The 12,017-nt window shown below is 51.1% G+C and overlaps 1 protein-coding gene across 1 annotated transcript; it reads right to left on the reverse strand.

Annotated features, from left to right (window-relative positions):
* Window positions 1-3,320: 3,320 nt before the first annotated feature.
* LOC125448051 (dual specificity protein phosphatase 1-B-like) lies at window positions 3,321-7,433 on the reverse strand. Its single transcript, XM_048523000.2, has 5 exons — window positions 7,429-7,433; window positions 6,453-6,873; window positions 5,240-5,358; window positions 4,340-4,559; window positions 3,321-4,191 (listed from the first exon to the last, which is right to left on the reverse strand). The coding sequence occupies exons 2-5, from the start codon at window positions 6,826-6,828 to the stop codon at window positions 3,977-3,979; spliced, it is 930 nt and encodes a 309-aa protein (XP_048378957.1). The 5' UTR covers window positions 6,829-6,873; window positions 7,429-7,433; the 3' UTR covers window positions 3,321-3,976.
* Window positions 7,434-12,017: the final 4,584 nt, after the last annotated feature.

Genomic DNA, 12,017 nt, shown 5'->3' on the forward strand with positions numbered 1-12,017 from the left:
GTTGGTGCGGAGGGTTCATTACAGGCTGCTGCAGATATATTTACTGCCCACCAACAGACTGCAAGAGTGGTGTTTACTGCCCGTTGATGTGGACGCTTCATTCCGGACTGCACAATGGGTATTTACTGCCACCTTCCGTTAGGGAAGGTTCATTTCATGCAGCTGGAGACATTATTTACTGCCCCCTGCTGTAGGGAGTATTTCATTGCATTCTGCTGAACAGTTCCCGTCCTGCTTTGTTGGAGGGGTCAGTTCATAGTTAGTCCATTGTAGCAAGATGGCAGCTCTTCTCGGTATCTTCTTGTTTGTGCTTTTCTTTTATCCTTCTCCATTTCTTTTCCTCTTCGATGCCTGGCCTCTAGCAATGATTCCCAGCTTTCAGCGAATGACATTTCGCAGTCTCTGGTGAAGACTCCTGTGCGTCCTCCTGCGACAATCCCCAATCTCCAACACCGATTCCCAGTCTCCAGCAACAATTCCTGTCCTCCGGTGATAATTTCCAGTCTCCGGTGAACAGTTCCCAGTCTCCGGCGACGATTCCCAGCCTCCCAATCTGGACAAGCAGTCTCCCAGCCTGGCATATAGGGGGCAGCCTCTCGACGGGGCCTCCTGGCATCCCGGTCTCCAGCTGCGGTTTCCCAGCGTGGCATGTCACTGGTGAGGTCCGGAGCCAGGACTCGGTGAGGACTGGAAGCTAGCGGCCAGTGTGGTCTGTTGTTCCGAGCTTTTATTTCTGTAATGCCGGGCATTTCATTTCTCTACGGTCTGAGATCTTGTAACTGAAGAAGCCGTGCCCGGCGCTGTTGTATCTACATTGGTGCCCCACTTGGCAACATACAAACTTCTCACCATCCTTTGGGTCTCTGCAACAATAAAGCCTGTTGTGTTCTATTGTCATCCTGGAAAGGTATATATTGTCCCCTGCTGGAGAGGACGGTTCATTGCATGCTGTGGGAGGGATATTTAGTGCCCCCTGCTGGAGGAGATGGTTTATTACACACTGCTGGCATCGTGTTTATTCCCCCTCCTGGGGGTCTCAATATATATTGTTGGATTTACTGCCTCTGCCGGAGTGAGGGGTTATTACATACTGGTGGAGGGGTATTTACTGCCCCTCGCTGGAGTGGAGTGTTCATTAGTTAGTCCCAGAAGAGTATTTACTGCTCCGGCTGCAGGGGAGAGTTCATTACATACTGCCGGGGAGATAATTGCTGCCCCCTGCTGGAGAGGTGGCTTCAGTAGATACAGCTGGAGAGGTATTTACTACCTGGCCTGAGGAGGAGGTCGCCAGCCCCAGAACGTTAACCCCCTGACTTTTTGCTTCACCGATGCTGGTAGGTCTGCTCAGCTCTACTCTGTTTTAGTTCGAGAGGTGTATTCACTGCCCCCTGCTGGAGTGGATGGCTCATTCCATACTCCTGGAGGCGTATTCACTGCCCCCTGCTGGAGTGGATGGCTCATTCCATACTCCTGGAGGCGTATTCACTGCCCCCTGCTGGAGTGGATGGCTCATTCCATACTCCTGGAGGTGTATTCACTGCCCCCTGCTGGAGTGGATGGCTCATTCCATACTCCTGGAGGCGTATTCACTGCCCCCTGCTGGAGTGGATGGCTCATTCCATACTCCTGGAGGCGTATTCACTGCCCCCTGCTGGAGTGGATGGCTCATTCCATACTCCTGGAGGCGTATTTACTGCCCCCTGCTGGAGTGGATGGCTCATTCCATACTCCTGGAGGTGTATTCACTGCCCCCTGCTGGAGTGGATGGCTCATTCCATACTCCTGGAGGTGTATTCACTGCCCCCTGCTGGAGTGGATGGCTTATTCCATACACCTGGAGGTGTATTCACTGCCCCCTGCTGGAGTGGATGGCTCATTCCATACTAATATAATAAAATGTTAGGCTGGTTGAACACAGGAGGCCAAGCAGCATCTCAGGAGCACAAAAGCTGACGTTTCGGGCCTAGACCCTTAGCCTTGCCTGCCTTGGCAAAACAAATGCAAATCTGACTATTCCTCCCATCACTGGAGTTTTTGGTCTGCCCCTACCAGCCTTGCAGGGAGTGTGGTCCAGATTCCAACCACTTTCTGGGTGACAACATTTTTTTCCTCACATCTTCGGTAGACTTCCCGCCTCTTACATCGGTGCCTCCTGATCAGTGATCCTTCCATTAAGGGGAGAAGTTCCTTCCTGTCTACCATATCTATGCCCTTTCCTCAAAGGAAAATGAAACCGTTCTATTCAAATTCTCTTAATGACTGAAATGCTCCAGGCCCAGGAAGATCCAGGTAAATCTCCTCTGTAAAGCCCTTCAGTGTTAATCTTCACTTCCAGTAGTGGGCAGCAAATGCTCCCCTCCAGCAGGAGGACTGTAAATCCTCCTCACTGACAGGGGGCAATGAATCCACCCCTCCAGCAGTGTAACCTCCCCTCCAGAAGGGGCGACAGTGAACCCTCACCTCCAGTAGGAAGCAGTGTTAACAAGTGTAAACACCCCTCCTGCAGGGGGCAGCAAAATGCAACCCCCATATTTTCAGCAATTCACCAACGGAGCAGTTGCAAGATATTAGGGATTTGTGTAGACAATATGCAGACAAGAGGAGAAATGGCGGGTTGGGGGTTGGGAAGAGTGATCCAACAATGTGGTGCAGTGCAGATAATTTAGAAACAGGTGGAAGACATTCGGCCCCTCTAGCCGGTTCTGTCATTCAGTTCGACCCTGGCTGACCTGTGACCGAAGTCCATGCACTCGCTTATTATCAAGTCCTTTAAAAAACCTCCAAATTTCCCCAAAACAGAGTTCCAGACACACTCTGCCCTTTGATGTCGCAAAGCCCTAACTTGCCTCCTGAAAGCCCCTATATTCAAGCTGTATCTTGGATCCCAAAATAATTTCTATATGCAATAATTCAAGCTATAGGTCTGCAATGTTTCTCTTTATTTCCTACATTTATACAGTGATTTACTGTAATGTAGAGCTTTTAGTCTCCTTATTGCTCTATTTTTGTCGCTAATATTTGTAACTAGGTACTTGGTACCCCAGATGGCGCTATTATAAACTGTTAATTGTGCTCCTGTACTTGAGTATAGGTGACAATAAAGTGTTATTGTATTCTCAGACCCTTCAACATACACATAGCAAGTTTCCTGCTCATTATCTGTAAGCAACTGTAACACTGTCTATTGCCCAACGCTCAAAGATTGCCACCCCATGCCAGCTCATGGATTGACCATGCTGGGAGACCGCAGGAGGGGCTGAAATAACGCAATTAACAAGAATTATAAATAATGCAAACTTTAATTTTGTCAACACGTAATAAATAATCGATCTCAATCATGTGTATTTATTGCACCTTCTGACAAGTGTAAAAAAAACAAGGAATCCGGAAAGAAAGCAAAAATGCATCTGTCTATAAAGTACTTTCCTTTGTCAGGAAGTTAGCAGGTAGGAGTTTCCCCTTAAAACGGGGAGTAAAGTCACATTTTCTGTTGCTGAGTGCATAGCGACGGGGTCCAAAGTGAATCAGAGTTTCCGTTAAGCCAGGGCTGGGGTGCACATCGGCTACAGCCCACAGACCCTGCACCTCTGGCCCCCAACACACACCCTGAGGGCCCTGGAAAAAAGGGGTCTGTGGGGATTATCGATCTGCTCCCAGCTCCTTTCTCAGAGACATGGTGGCAGCGTTGCATCAGAGATCATCAGATCCCTGGGCAGGCAACGTTGGCACTGTTGCCGGAATGGTGTGGGTGGGGGGGGGGTGCAGAAGGGCTAACATTTGGGCTGATTGATCTCCAACAATAATTTTTAAACAAAGCCCCACTCTCCCCAGCCTCAGGTCCCACTGGAGGAGTAACTGACGGTCTCTGGGCCAACGCCAAACAGCGACGAGGGCTAGACTTCGGCATATCACGTTACCGAGCATTTGCGGCCAGCGGCAGCCCGACATGGGACCCCGGCTCTCTCCTGGCGAGCTCTCAGCGACATAGCACCTCGGTTTCGAGCTGCAGCAGCTGGCCCATGAACCCGAAGTTGGGCGAGATGACACCGCGCCGCTGCTTGACAAAGTCGAAGGCCTCCTCCAGGGGGAGCCGCTGAGTGCGGATGAGGTACGCCAGGCAGACGGTGGCAGACCGAGAGATGCCCGCCTGGCAGTGCACCAAAACCTGGCCACCCCGGCTCTTGACCGAATCTGGGGAAGAAAGAAAAAACAAGTGCCGTTTACAGGCTGCTCGATCTGGTTGGAGGAGCCCATGAGGCCCCAGTCACCGAGTCCCAATACGCTAATACCCATGGCGGGGGGGCAGGGGGAAAGAATACCAACGCGCCCATTCACTCACCGATAAAGTCAATGGCCTCCCGGAACCAGGCGCTGATGTCAGCCACATGGGTATCTTCGACTGGGATGCATTTGTACTGGAAGGTGCCCTCAAAGTAGTTGGGGCAGGTGGACGAGACATTGAGGAGGGCCGTGATGCCGAGAGACTGAAGGGTCTCCTTCTGAGAGGAGTGGTAGGCACTCCCCAGGTACAGGAAGGGCAGAATCTCCACTGGGCCGCCCTGCAGAGAGAAGAGGGTCCTGAAAGGTTAGAGGGTGCCTGTGATGTCCAAAACGGGCAAGGGGAATGATCCCATGCCCACTGACTAACCTGGCACTACCTTGCACTCACACAACACTGCTCCTCATCTGTATATGTACTGAAGGGCCCCCCAGAAGAACACAAGCAGGCCATTCAGCCCATAGACCCAGTTTTGTCTCTCACCCCTCCATAGCCCTTCCTGATTACAACCTCTTGAACACACTTGAATACACAGGTCAGGTAGGGCTCACTGCCCAGTCTCTGCAGTAAAGAATTCCCCAGATTCACTCCTCTCGAGAAAGAGAAGACATTCTTCCTCATCCCTGTCTTCAGTGGGGCAACCCCTTATTCTGAGATTACACCCACTGGTCCTAGACTCTCCCACAAGGGGAGACCACATCTCCCTTTGTCAAGTCCTCTCATTCATCGAAATGCCAATGAGTTCATCTCCTTCCTCCACTTTCCCCTGCTCTGTTCAGCAAGCACACAGAGCTGGCACATTGACCACTATGGGCTGAGCAGCCTCCACCCATGCTCTCCAAGGAAAGCTCCAAAGCCTTGCCTATCCCACTCCACAAACCCTCTTTCCCCTCCCGGAACAATCCCTCTGCACCACCACCCCAACACCCCCCCCCCCCAACTCCCATTCCATTAACTCACCTGATCATATAGCGGTGTGGTTCTCAACACTAGAGGTTCTCCAGAGTTGCCCTGTGGGCAAGGCTCAGCATTCTGCATACACATGCCAGGGAACAGCGACTGAAAGTTTTCGTAACCTCCTGCAAAGGGAAGGAGGGGTGGTTTAGAACATAGAACGGGTAGGTGACAGAGACCAATCCCTGAATAGAATTCCATTGGGCAGTGCACTGTTACGGCTGTAACAGGCCACATTTTGAATACTGGGGGCACCCTGCTTATGGGGAGTATTAACTGAAAAGAGTACAAACAAAAGAGATGTTACTGAGGCTGGGTGGGCTGGAGATATTATGAGAGGTTGGATAAGGCTGCAATTTTTGCCCTGGAGCACAAGATGTTGAGGGTGGGGGGGGGGGGGGGTGACCTCATGGAGGGTTATAAAATCATGAGGGGCTCAGATAGGCAAGGCCTTTCCCCTCAAAGTTTTGGGGGGGGGGGGGGGCTCAGGTTAGCAAAACCCAAACTTAGTTTAGCAGTCATCCATTGAGGTGGGATTTTTCCTGAGCTTGTGTAGAGATTAAAAACTCTGGCTTTTGTCTCTCCCTCTGTCCCCCCAACCTCCTACACCCCCCTCCACAGTAGTGACCACCCTTGCTGAATATCTACACCTGCTTCTATAAACTCCACCACACCGTTACCCTCTCAGCAGGGAGAGGTGCCATCTTCACCCCAGCTATTTGGGAGGGGGGGGGTGGAGGGAGAGGTGAAACAGCCTTGCATTCCCAAACTCCTTGAGAAAACACAGTCATTTGGAATGGTGGGCAGAAAGGGGCACTGTGCGAGTTTGCAGGGGGTAGATTTTTTTTTGGGTGGGGCGGGTACACAGTTCACCCAAGAGGTTGAGGCGCCCAGGCATGACTCTAGAAATGTAATACCACCTACCCTGCCCAACCCAGAGATATCTAGCGCTACAGTGAACCATGTCCCTACCTCTCACCCAGGAGAACAAGGTGGGGGGGGGGTGCAGGCTCAATGTCAAATGCCCCAGAACAGGTCGGTTAGAAGAGATCTCCCTAAAGGGAGATGATTTGGGAGGGTGAAGTAGGCACTTCAAATCCCACTTGCTCCAAGACAATATCTCTGGGTCCAGGCAAGAGAATGCTAGCCATACCTGACACCCACCCACCCCACACCCCAAGTCAGACTGTGACCTCGCTGTGCTGCTTTGCACACTCACCTTTCAGGAAGCAAGTCTGGACCCGGCTGGCATCCAAATGCGATGAGAGGGTGCCGAGGACCAGCTTGGCCGTGTCGCTGCCCGCCAGGGAGGACAAATCCGAGCTGTTGCCGTCCAGCACCACGACTGTGGTGTAGTGTCCACGGCTCAGGCCGGCGCGGACGCTCTCGTCGGTCAGGATGCAGTCCAGAGCAATGGATGCCTTCGAGCGGCGCTTGACGATGGAGTTGCAGTAGACATTGTGGGAGCCCCGAATGTGGGAGGCGTTGAAACTCAGAAAGGAACGGCAGTCCAGGACCAGGGAACACAACTGAGTCTCCACCAACAACTCCATTAGCTGGCAGCTGTCGATCTCCAGCAACTCGGTGGTGACCATGTTTTTAGATGAGCTGGAGAAGTGAACCTTTTCTCTCGCGAATATCTGTGGAAATAGGAAAAATAAATTCCATTAATAGTTGAGCCAGTTTCCAAAGTGTTAAAGTCATTTCTGAACAACAGCAAAAAACCTCACCATTTTTACAGCTCCCCTGACGTAAAACCCCAGTCTCTCTTTCCAAAGGTTACACTCACATTAAATTTCATCTAATCTTGAAAGTTTGAGGATTGGCAAAAGGAAATCTTTTGTTTTCTTTTTAAAGAAAAAGGGGGGTTCGCAATGCACAGACACTTCTTCCTTTATTTCTACCCCCCCTCAACAAAACATTCCACAGTCCAGCTTGGATTTGACGTTAGAAATGCTGATGAGCCCCCCACCCCACAAAAACACCTCAGGGTTTCCTGAGAGCCCGCCACCCCCAAGAAATGCAGCAGAGCAGCGTGAGTGACGGGCCGAACGTCCGCGGATCCTGCGGCTGGTTTTAACGGAGCGATTAAAAGCGGGGGGGGGGGGGGGGTTGGGAAAGAAATGTGGAGGAAAAGAAATAAAACTTTTCCGGCAGCAAGCACAGACTGATTCCAAACGCAGCGACATACTTACGGGGATTGAGGGCTCAGTGATCCGCGGAACCGGCCTCTCGCTCTTTATGAGCACCCAGCCCCGGAACTCCCGCTGGGAGCCTGTCCTTATTAGGGCACTGTCGTCACGGGGACTCCCTCCACCTCCCCGCCCGCCCTGTCCATATTAGGTGGGGAGACGTCACCACGCGCGGGCCCAGGAAACGCCCCGCCCCCTCCCGGGACATTGACGTGGGAAGGCGTGTTCTCCCCTAACCAACCTCACTCTCTCCCTCTCTCCCTCTCTCTCTCACTCTCTGTGTCTCTGAGTGCGCTAGAGGCTACTGCATTCGTATTGCCGCCTGCCTTGGTCCATTGCCAGCCTGCGTTTGCATTGCCACCCACATTGGGCATAGTATGCTGCATTTGTAATGCCACCTGTACTCAACACAGCATGCTGCATTCGTGTTGCACCTTGCCTCGAGCAGTGCCAGCCTGCAATTTCGTCGCTTCCTGCATTGGACGCAGCGTGATCAAGCCGTGTGAACCCACGCTCTGGGCTGCCTCCAATGGCCAGTCTATCTCTGCTTAGATACGGGGCCCCCAAAACCGGTCACAGTATCTCCAGCTGTGGTCCGACTCGTGCCTTGTGCAGTTTTAGCGAAACCTCCCCACCCTTAACCTTCACTCCCTTCGAAATAAAGGCCGATGTTTCACTGGCTATCCCGATTCCTCGGTGAACTCGGCTTTTCGTTAGGATTCCCCAAATCCCACTGCTCCACAACTTCCGCATCACAGGGTCTCACTCAAAACCCCCTCTCCCTCACCCATGTGTTTTATATGCCCTATCAGGGAGTGGGGAATATAGTGTCGTGGCGCCTATTTTGTCTCCTGATGCCACACCATGAATGAGATAAATGGGTCTAATTAATTTGCACATTTCACCTCAGAGCTAACTTCGCCGTGAGCTGGAGTTAGCTGATTCAGTCTCAAATATGTACTTGACATTATATATCGGGCTTGTGCCATTTCACTCTGTCTTGAGCTGGGAAGAGGGAATGGGCCCCACGATTGGCTTGGCACCAGCAAAACCCGAGTATCCTGGAGGATTGCTCAGCCCTTGGGCCTAGTGGCGGGCGATGGGCAATCCTTGCCACCCCTTGTGGAAATAGACAGTGACGCTGAAACTGTCACGAGAATTCAATACCTGCTTGAATGGAAGGCTGTGCGGAACAGGCCTGGCGAAATTAGATCAATTCCTGGTCATCGAAAGTCCCCCAGGATCATAGAAACCTCTTGGCTGCTGAACGCGATGACCTCAGAAGCAAAATTAACCCCAGTTATCACTTCACTTTTCAAATGAATAGCAGGGTATTCCCTTTCTCAGCAGCAGAAAGTACAGAACAAATACAGGCCAGTCCAACTCCAATTCTGTTTTTTTATTTCTGGTTCAGTTCCCCAGATGACTCAACATACTCCAGCATCTTGGATTTCCCCATGGCTCCAATTAGTCAAATGCTAACTGATACTGGAGAATGCTTGTGTGTCTCTTTCGGTCACAGGAGTCCAGCTACAATTGAGTCACTAATACTTCCTACTTGTTTTCTGACCCCCTTTTACAGTATACTTGAGGTTCAGGGCTCTCACAATTCCTGGACTCTATCCAAGTGGCACAGTGCACCACAATCCCATTCTTGTAAATGAGCATTTTCAGTTAGGGGCAGCACCAGACTGTGACCTCTGTGATGCACACACACTCACACACACACACACACGCACACACGCACACACGCACACACGCACACACACACACACACACACACTCATACACACACACACACACACACACACGCACTCACTCATACACACGCATGCACACACACATTTGCACACACTCTTTCACACTTGCACACACACACATAGACACACACACACGCACTCACTCATACACACGCATGCACACACTCTTTCACACTTGCACACACACACATAGACACACACTCTCTCACCCACACACAATTAAACACTCACGCACGCCGTGTCTCACACACACTCACAGACACGCAGACGCTCTCATGCATGCACACACATACAGACACACACTTCCCTCTCAATGACACACCCCATCTCTCACACACACATATGCACACATACTAACACACAGACTCTCACACACATAGGCACACTCACTCACACACACTCTCTCTCTCTCCTTCTCACAAACACACATACTCTCTCTCTCTCTATCTCCCTCTCTCAGAAACACATACCCACAGACACACACACACAGACACATTTGTCAGGACACACACAAGAATGCTAAATTTCAAACAAAGACGTCAACATATATGACAGGAGAAAAGGGTTGCTGATTGGTTGGCACTTCAGTTCTGATTGGCCACACGGTTGCCACAGTCAAACCATTTGGAATTGCAAGCTCCTGAGTAACTCAAACAAAGCTTATTTCCTTCTTTTGCAGAGAAAGGCCCCTTTGTACGAATGCATGTCACTTCTTAGTTGGCTGAGATGAGCTACAGTGTGAGTTTGACCGATTATCTTAAATTGGTAGCCATTGGCGCACTCTGGATTGTTTGGCCATGATGTCTGATTACAGTACCACATCTAACCGTGGACCCTTTCAGGTTCTATGGGTGCAACTGATGAACTGCGAGGTGTCTCCTCTGTTCCCTAGCCTCATTCAAGTCTCCTCAAGCTAACGGCGGCCAAGTTCATCAGGACCTACAAATAGCCACCCATGTGTGTGTCTACATGTTTTCCCCTTACAGTGTTTGTTGTTGTGATGGTTTGAAAATTTGCCATTCCCTTTCCTTTATTTCAAAAATGTATACTTTATTTGCAAATAATATCTTCTTGTACATGCACAGCCACAAGAGCAGTTCAGTTCTGCACCATAGCATATCCAAGATGTTGGAGTTTGACTCGATCTAACAATGCAAGGCACCTCTCACACACACAAGACTATGTTTGCATGCATTGAGGCACTGGGAGGGTGCACCTTGGCCCCAAGAGTCCTGAACCTTGCAATGTGCCCAGTCTGCAGCACTCGGTCGGGGGTCAAGCCCTCGCTCTGGGGCACCAACAAGTTTTTGGGCGGACCAAAGAGCGCCCTTCGCAGCGATTGATGGTTCTCCTGGCGCAGTCGATGTCGGCCTAGGTGCGTGCAGGAGGTGTGTGGGTGGAGCGCGGGCACAGGTTTTGGAAGCACGGACCCCCTCCTTGGCCCTTTGCAGAGCTGCTCAGGACGAACCACTCTCTCTCTCTCTCCAGAATTCCTTTGCAAAGGCACATTCCTGAAGGAGATGCGTGACGGACTCTACCACACTCCCCATAGCCGCTTTGAGGGCGGCGTGCGTTGGCACAGCCTGGCCGGCATACATGAAGTAACTCTCAAGGTGGTGTCCTTCTCAGCACAAGCTCTCTCTGGGAAATTCTAGCCATGTCCGGCTATATCCCACAGGACAAATCTTTTCGTGCGGCATTTCGTTTGCGATCATCCTGGTGTGGTTTGAATACACACCTCTGGACTCCATTGAACCAGTGCACTTCATGTACCCTTCACTCCTATTTGGAGGAGATAAATCAAGTTAAGCCAATGTCGACGGATACTATGTTACAGGTTATAAAAGGCATATGGAGGCACTGAAGAGGGTGTGGAGATTTGGAAGGATAATATCGGAAATGTGTGAGAGTATGGATATCAGGAAAGGATTGGCAGACTGGAGCCGCGACATCTTGAAAACTGAAGGCCAAGGGTGACCTAATAGAGGTGATTCCGGTCCGCTTTCGATGGAATGGATAAGGAGGGAATGTTTTGTCCTTGTTGGGGGAAGAACAGAACCAGAGGCAGAAAATATCAGACAGTCCCCGACAAATCCCATCATTCCCAGAGAGAGAGAGAGAGAGAGAGAGGGGCATAACGTGGAATTCACTCCCACAGGAATGGATTTGTGCAGGTCAAGGTGGATTGGCCGTGCTAAATTACCCATAGTGCCCAGGGATGTGCAGGGTAGGGTGGATTGGCTGTGCTAAATTACCCATAGTGCCCAGGGATTAGGGTGGGTTGTCTGTGCTAAATTACCCATAGTGCCCAGGGATGTGCGGGTTAGGATGGATTGGCCGTGCTAAATTACCCATAGTGCCCAGAGATGAGCAGGTTAGGGTGGGTTGGCCGTGCTGAACTACCCATAGTGCTAGATGTGCAGGTGAGGGTGGATTGGCCGTGCTAAATTACCCACAGTGCCCAGGGGTGTGTGGGTTAGGGTGGGTTGGCCGTGCTAAATTACCCATAGTGCCCTGTGATGTGCAGGTTAGGGTGGGTTGGCCGTGCTAAATTACCCATAGTGCCCAGGGATGTGCGGGTTAGGATGGGTTGGCCATGCTAAATTACTCATAGTGCCCAGGGATGTGCGGGTTAGGGTGGATTGGCCGTGCTAAACTACCCATAGTGCTAGATGTGCAGGTGAGGGTGGATTGGCCGTGCTAAATTACCCATAGTGCCCAGGGGTGTGTGGGTTAGGGTGGGTTGGCTGTGCTAAATTACCAATAGTGACCAGGGATGTGCGGGTTAGGGTGGATTGGCTGTGCTAAACTACCCATAGTGCCCAGGGATGT

This window comes from Stegostoma tigrinum, unplaced genomic scaffold, assembly GCF_030684315.1.
Source record: "Stegostoma tigrinum isolate sSteTig4 unplaced genomic scaffold, sSteTig4.hap1 scaffold_291, whole genome shotgun sequence".
NCBI lineage: Eukaryota > Metazoa > Chordata > Chondrichthyes > Orectolobiformes > Stegostomatidae > Stegostoma > Stegostoma tigrinum.

Excerpts from the sequence above, each read along its gene's own strand:
- LOC125448051 (XM_048523000.2), bottom strand. The coding sequence starts at position 6,828 with ATGGTCACCACCGAGTTGCTGGAGATCGACAGCTGCCAGCTAATGGAG. Across the intron at positions 5,359-6,452 it reads CCAGACTTGCTTCCTGAAAG|GAGGTTACGAAAACTTTCAG; the intron begins GTGAGTGTGCAA and ends TTCCCTTTGCAG. Across the intron at positions 4,192-4,339 it reads GGAGGCCATTGACTTTATCG|ATTCGGTCAAGAGCCGGGGT; the intron begins GTGAGTGAATGG and ends TTTCTTCCCCAG.